The 7,500-nt window shown below is 45.9% G+C and overlaps 1 protein-coding gene across 1 annotated transcript in view; it reads right to left on the reverse strand.

The window, feature by feature from the left end:
* The window catches only part of epha3 (eph receptor A3), an 85,648-nt gene that overhangs the window by 25,200 nt on the left and 52,948 nt on the right, over nt 1-7,500 (reverse strand). Inside the window, exon 6 of the mRNA XM_062534661.1 lies at nt 5,317-5,441. Coding sequence (XP_062390645.1) covers nt 5,317-5,441 — 125 coding nt within the window. The remainder of the gene's footprint in view (nt 1-5,316; nt 5,442-7,500) is intronic.

Raw genomic sequence — 7,500 nt, forward strand, 5'->3', positions numbered from 1 at the left:
CAAAATCTCTTCAGCTATGAGTTTAATAAACAGAGGCAATTTACAGTATATGGCATTAATATGGTCTTGTTTCTTTTAACTTGCATAAAACGCTGTCCTTGCGGCTTATACACAATGCGGCTATAATACACAGGAAATTACTGGAAGTATGAGCTTGTAGAGAGATGGACATGGTGACAGCGCGGATGTTTAAGCCCCAGTAGTGAATGTGAAGATAAGAGGCTCTGGCTGGACGCTGCCACCTGCATGCTGACAGCTTTTAACATGGACACAGAGGGACCGAGAGCAGATCCTGTGAGTTAGTCCCCCGTGTAGCAATGTGTCTTTGTAATCAGGTGTGTCCACTGCCATTGGGGACTCTGCCAACTCTGCTTGATAAATTGCCACCATTATTTTTTATGGCTTTTCTAAAGATCTCTGTGGTGTGCTGATCCTCTCTACCAGCAAAAATGGCAACGGATTTATAGGCCGTCTTTACTTTCAAGCCATTGTTTCCAGATGTGCTTCTGACTGCGGGGAGAAAAAAAAAAAAAGTCAAACTCTTAACTATTTGTCCGGGTCAGAAATCCCATGAAGGAAGGAAAAGACCAGTTTCTTTCTCCTGAGTCCCACCGATGTGAGCAACGTGTGTTGCTATCCTCACGCTTTCTGGTGCCACGGGGCAGGAGCGCTGAAGGAGGCGCAGCTGCCATCTCGCTCTCCAGGGGCACATGGAGGATGGCTGGCATTCGGCTCCATCCCTGACCTTTAAGCAGCGCCTGCCGTACCCACCGCCGGTGCTATAACATTACCCCATGCTGAAGTAATTAATGGTAAATGAGATTTGTGAGAATCATTTTGAGGGGTACAGTAAACACGTAGCAGAATGAACTCTATTAAGTTTCATGTCTAGACGAAACATGCTAATTGGTTTGTTGATGACGACTGGTATGTCCTATAACAGTGAAGTGCTGCCAGATGACAGGAAAAGGCTACAGTTACATATGACGGATTTAAATATAAAATGCTCTTATCCACTAATCAGAGTGAGAATCAACTGGGCAAATGAACGTATAAGCCCATCCACAATTTCCAAAGAAGAAAATGGTATACTGATCCTGTTTACCACACACTGGCATGCCAGCGCAATGTCAGTTATGTTTTGTAACATGTAAACTTTACAGGTCAAAGTTGGGTCTCTTTAATGAAGTTTAACCGAAAGACAGATGATTACAAAAACCTAAGCCCGTTTTGGTGAGGAGTTATAAAATACGATATTTCAATGAACACACCAATCGTTCACAAGAACGTCGTTTCCATACTTAAAAGACAACTATAGAATTCTGTTTCTCGAGGTCACGGAGTACTGTCAGTATATAAAAAAAGAAAAACGATGATTTCAAAAAATGCCTAAGTGTTGCTTTTTTTCATATCAACTGTACTCTGTGACCTCAAAAAGCAGATCAGTGTGAAAAATCTCCTTAGAGAGATAGATAGATAGATAGATACTTTATTAATCCCCAAGGGGAAATTCAAGGAACTGTAAGCCACATTCCCCTTATACTGGGGAGTACTCTGCCACGCCTCACTGTACTGTCTATTTTTCAGGTTGCACTTAATCTCTATGCTTAATAGGCGTAGCTTGTCTTTCCCCCTTTGCCTTCTTGCATTTTTGTTATGTTTTACAAAGGGCAAGTATTTCACCTAAAGGCCGTTCACACTAAGAACGATAACAATAACTACAAAAACAATTTAAAAATATCGTCTTAGATAACGATAACAATATGAAGAACGATATTATTGGGGACCACTTTCAGAGCGATTTTGAGAAGGATAAAAAGCTAACGGCCAATCAAAATCATATGTATTAACGAGGAGAGACTTTTTTTTATCTTGGTCAGTGTGGCTGAGTTTATAGTTATAGTTATCTTTATATTTACTGTTCCTGGTGTGAACTGCCCTTTCAACTCTAAGAGAATATATGGCTTTTATATGACTTACAGGGTGAAATGTCATATATTCACTTTAGAGTGTCAAAAACGGTGTCTACTAACTGAGTTTAAATAGAACCTTGGCAACACAGATACTGTAGGCCAAAAACCGAATTTGAACAAAACTCCATTTCACCCAACATCTCTGTTGTGTTGTGTGAGTCCTCATGTAAGTCCTAAATCTTTGCCAGGTTCTCACTGTTCAGTGCTCACAGCATCATGTGGTCTCTTCAAAATCACCCACAGGTGTGTCAGAACTTTTGCCTGATGGAAGTTCTCTTTCCATATGTTCCAGTCAGACTCCTTACAGACGTCAGGAACCTTAGAGCGCTGGCATTTGACAAGGCGTGCGAATGTTACTTTTCAGTGTCTACACTATTGGTGGAATTTAATATGTTTGTCATGTTCTGCTTTGACAATATAAATAACACAATCTGGACTTTTGTTGCAATATTCTCTGGCAAAGGAAAACCAGAAATTGAGTAAATAAGAAGAGCATTTCAGTAGGCATTCTTTCCATGCAAGCCTTAAAGCAAATAAACACTCAAATTAGAGAAAAAATTTTCAATGTTTCTTTTTCACCCCAAGATTAATATGATAAAACAGAAAAATAATCAAACCTGTATTCCCACCATACTTCTTCTCCTTAAGGGCTCAACAGAGCCTTATCTTCATGTTCAGTGCAATTAGAAAAAAAGATTCTAATGTGGGAGAGTAGAACTGTGGAGTCAGGATGATTCCTCCTCATTCTGGGAAACGCTTATGATTAGGGTTCTCATATTTAGACACCCTCGCGTCGTAAGCCTCCTTTCAAGGCATCCCGTATGCATGCATTTGATATATACACCACGAGCGGCTAAAGTGTTTCACCCCTGCCTAGCATGTAATCAAATCGAGCTTTATCTTAAGTGAAGCAGCATGACCACCTTGTTGAGAGAGAGGAGTCTGCGCCTTTCTCACAGGAGCTGCAGTGCTGTAGTGACCGTGCCTCTCTTACTGCTATTTAGGCGGGCGTTTAGCGCTGTTTGTTTGGATTTATGGTACACAACATCCCTCTCTGTAAACACCAGGTCGTTTTGAACTGGGAAGATTGACGCCAGCACTCTGCCTTGAGGCGCTCTTTTTTGTGAAGAGGTTGTATGCTGAGGTCTGCATGTATTTCTGTGGTCACTGTGAGCAGCGTTAAGTGAAGACTGAGGATCCAATTTTGTGTGTGTGTGTGTGTGTGTGTGTGTGCGTGTGTGCGTGTGTGTGTGTGTGTGTGAGTGTGTGTGTGTGTGTGTGTGTGGCGGCGGGTGGGGGGGAGACGGTTGATTTTGTGTGCTAGGTGGGGGCCCTCTGTCATCTTTTGCCAGCTTTGATCAGGGGGGCACAAGAGGTTTTAAAGGGTGTCCCTGGCTTTTCCACATGGCAGCACCAACTGTGTGGGATTTGGGAGCCTCCAGCCACGCCTGATGGGGGCTGCTCCGCACACTGTTGTGTAATTAACAGGAATCAATGGCGGGGCAGACTGCATTTTATTGTGTTAGGGGGAGAAAAAAAAACAGTGTGCCACCCAGGGTCAAATGAGACATAGCAGCTTTGCAAAGGCCCTGTGGTGTACCTGTGCCAGACTGTAAGGCGAGCCGGAGATGAGCCGGCCCTTTTTGCTTGCAAATAAGGGGATTAAGGCCAGGCCCGGGCTGGGGCATTTCCAAAGGCCAAGATTTGGAGCCTGACTGCTCATCCTGAAAGGCACATTACAAAGGTCCTCTGTGCGAAGCACGGGGGTCTGGCAGGGCCCTTGCCAACCAGGGCTTTTGCCAGCAGATTGAACGGCGGTGTCAGTGGATCTGGGGCTTCGGCATCAATCTCGAGTGTCGCTCTGTGTGGCCGTCCGAGCCAGGGAAAGATGAGCTTCTATCTTCTGTGAAACAAGCTCGTAAAAATGTGGCAGAAAAACAGTCCTGATGATCCCCGAAAGGGCCATCCCTCTCTTGAGTGATTAAAATTGTCTCCGTGGCTAATTTCTGTATCAAATGTCACAGATAGTTCATCCTGGACCGCACTGAAGGGCAGCAATTTGTTGGCCGTTCATTTTCACACAGAGACCTTGAAGACATATTTATTGTTGGTAATAAACCCTCACTCCATTAAGCAAGGTTTTAGACCTTATGCCTGGAAAGAATCATCTCACAAACTCATCCACGATGGAATCCACGGCTTTTACTACGCCGGAGAGTATTGTCCATAAGTGAAGAATCCCATTAACAATTAGGTAAACAATTCTGCACTTTAACTTGGTCTGAACTGTTAAAAAGACCAAATTGGGTGTGTGCAAATGTGTGTGTGGTCATACAGTCAAAACGTTTACCCACTAGACGATGGAATGTTTTTTCTGTGGCAGGATTATGGCCAGTTGCCATGGGAGACTGTTCTAGAGCTGTCTTTCATGGGCCCTCAGATCCCCTGCCAGTTTGGGGCAAGGAGACTCCCACAATGTCAGGCCCCGCTTAGGTGCCAAACCCAGAAGCGGCTGCCTCCCTTCAGCCCGGGCCCATCACATGGAGATGTGACCTGGGTCCACCTCACGTGGCAGCGGCGGGCCCCCCAATCACGCTGCTGCCTTGACAGGCTGAGAGGGCCGACCCCGGCCTGCTCTCAGGAGGACGGCGCAAAAAGAGAGCAGCATTGATGTGGGACAACAAAGCTCAACCCCGCCATTCAGCGCATTAAGTCAATCAGGAGCGGATCCGCGCATGCTTCATTAATCACACGGCGGCCGGGAGAGGGGAGACCTGGGAGGAGGCCGGCCGAACGGGATCGCCACGGGAGAGAGCAGCCTATTGTGTGTGTGTGTGTGTGTGTGTGTGTGTGTGTGTGTAGGGGGTGGGGGGGGGAGGAGAACCGGGGCTCCTGTAACACATGGCTTTAACAGGAAAGAGATGCCAAGATCACGAAGGATTCCTGACATGAACACTCAATGGGATCAAAGTTGGGAGACATTTGACATTTTTACTGGCTGGCGGTGGAGAGTTTTCCGACGTGACGAGCCGCTCGTTACACCAGACTCAGGAGCAGAAGAGAAAGCGCCCCGGACGAAGACAAACCCGCTCGAGACGAGACGAGAGAGAGAGAGAGAGAGAGAGACTACCGCACCGCGGCCAGTTTGTTCTTGAACTTAAGCCTCCATCGATTTCGTTTGAAGCCATATGAACTAATGGCCAGCGCCATGGCCCTCGGCTCTGTGTAGCTGTAATGTGGATTAGAACGGCATGATGGGGTCACGGAGGGAGGCACGGCGTCCGTTAGAATGCTAATGCTAGCGCTAAAAAGAAAAAAAAAAGAAAAAAAACACTGCCCTCACCTTTTCATAGTACTTGACCTCATAATCCAGGATGATGCCATTGGGTCTCTCGGGCTCCAGCCAGGAGAGTGCAATGCTGTTCCGGGAAGTCCTGTCCTTTCTGATGACTGTGACTGGGGAAGGTGCTGGAGACATGAAAGAGAGAGAGAGAGAGGGGGAGAGAGAGAGGGGGGGGGGGGGGGGGGGGAGAGAGAGAATGTGTCCAAAGAGTAAAATAGACAGAAAAGGACAGAAACAGCAAGGAACAAAGGAGAAAAGGAGAGGATTAGTGCCAACACTACCTATGGCTGCATACTGTAGTATGACCACGGAGCTGCAGTTCACAGGAAGTTCAAAGGATTAGGAACGTATTCAACATTTTGCATTTTGCATCCTGTGAATACTTCCTGTTGACATAATTGAATTTGCTCGTCGGTGGGGTCAGACTGCAAGCTATAGGAGCTCGGGATTCAGACATACAATACTGGTGCGTCCCAAAGACTGAATCAAATCAAAGACCCTTCATACATCTGGCTGTAGCTGAGGCCACTCTATCAAAGTGAAGACAAGCAGCGTGAGTATGAATCAGTGCCACCCGTTCCAATGAAGTCGAAGCATTCCTCTCCCCCATGGTACTTTTGGTTCAGCGCTTCACATGGTCTCAATCTGCGTCCATAATTCAAGTCAGAGCTCCAAACCCAGCCTCCGCCCCGACTCCCTCTCTCCGTCTCACTCCTTTTTCTTTCAATTTTTACAGCTCTCTAATTGTAAAGCAGCATGGAGGCCATGAAGGCATCCAACTGCCCCGTGTTTTAATTTTATTAGACCACAGGAAAAAACATGTTGTTCTTTGAAATGTTCAGGCTTCTCTTGATTGTTGATTATACACTTTAAAAAAAAAAGCCCTATTTTTTCTCTCCCTTGGCAGTTATTTTTTCCTGTTAATGAATCCAGATGGAGTGAGTCTGCTTCCCCCCCCCCCCCCCCCAGCTTAAGAACTCCCATCCCTTAAGTTCTGATAGGAAAGGTATTATTGAAGTTTTATGGCTGCCACAGTTTATGGTGATTCTGATTTACAGCGTCTGGGCTCCAGGCTTTCTTGACACTGGTATCTTTCTCAGCTTTCTCCCAGCGCCAGCCCGCAGGACCAAAACATGGTTGATGGTCTCAAAGTCCCAAAGGGGGAAAAAGAAGCATGACCTCCTCAAAATGCACGCAGAAAAGGTAAGACTATATTCTGCCAATTGCAAGCCTATGAAGTTTCAAAATGGTGTGTGTGTGTGTGTGTGTGTGTGAGTTATGAAGTTTCAAAATTGTGTGTGTGTGTGTGTGTATGTGTGTATGTGTGTGTGTGTGTGTGTGTGTGTGTGTGTGTGTGTGTGTGTTGTGTGTGGGGGTAGGGGGGTTTGTTTTGCTCCATTTCTATGCTTCACCAGGAGAACTGCAAATGTCAACATTTGCCAGTGATGATTTTGAATGAAAGAGAACGAAGGGGAGAATGAAAGATTCCGTGCAGGGCACTGAGTCAACAAATGTCCTCCACATGGCACCAGGGATTAGTGTGTGGGAAAGAGGCCCCAAGTGTGGCTGCATGTCTGCATTGGACACTTCCTTCCTTCCTCCCTCCTCCCAAGACTTGACTCTCGTCTTAGTGTGTGTTAGTGTGGAGACCGGGACACTGCTGCTGTGCCTTTTTTATGGGTTCAGTCCTGGTAGTAAGGCTAACATGTTGTATATGCTGATGTTTTTGGCCCAAACAGTTTGTTTCACTAATATATATTTGAGCAATGTAAACATGTTGATTCGCTCTAATTGTTTGGCCCAACTTTACCCAGGATATTGTGTCTATTCCACCACAAACTGACTACACAAAATCCTTCATCTTTAAAAAAAAATGTAAAACCTTTTTTTCTTTTTTTTTAAAAAAGCAGGTGAGGGTGTCGCTGGCGATGTCACAATTTTACCATTTCCACCCATTTGTTGAAATCCACATCCTGTTTTCCGCAACTGTGTTTGAGAGGTGGTGGGTGGTGGTCTGATTGTGGTTAAAAAATGTCTTGCAACACCTTGTCAGGAGGGGGGGGGGGGGGGGGGGATGATTCAGCCTCTTCATGAGCCGTTTACATGCTGTCAGAAGGGAGCAGGATGCGTGGTGGTGGTGATGGGGGTGTCGGGGAGTGGGGAGAGTGGGGGGTTTGGTTTGGA

Source organism: Sardina pilchardus, chromosome 4 (genome assembly GCF_963854185.1).
Source record: "Sardina pilchardus chromosome 4, fSarPil1.1, whole genome shotgun sequence".
NCBI lineage: Eukaryota > Metazoa > Chordata > Actinopteri > Clupeiformes > Clupeidae > Sardina > Sardina pilchardus.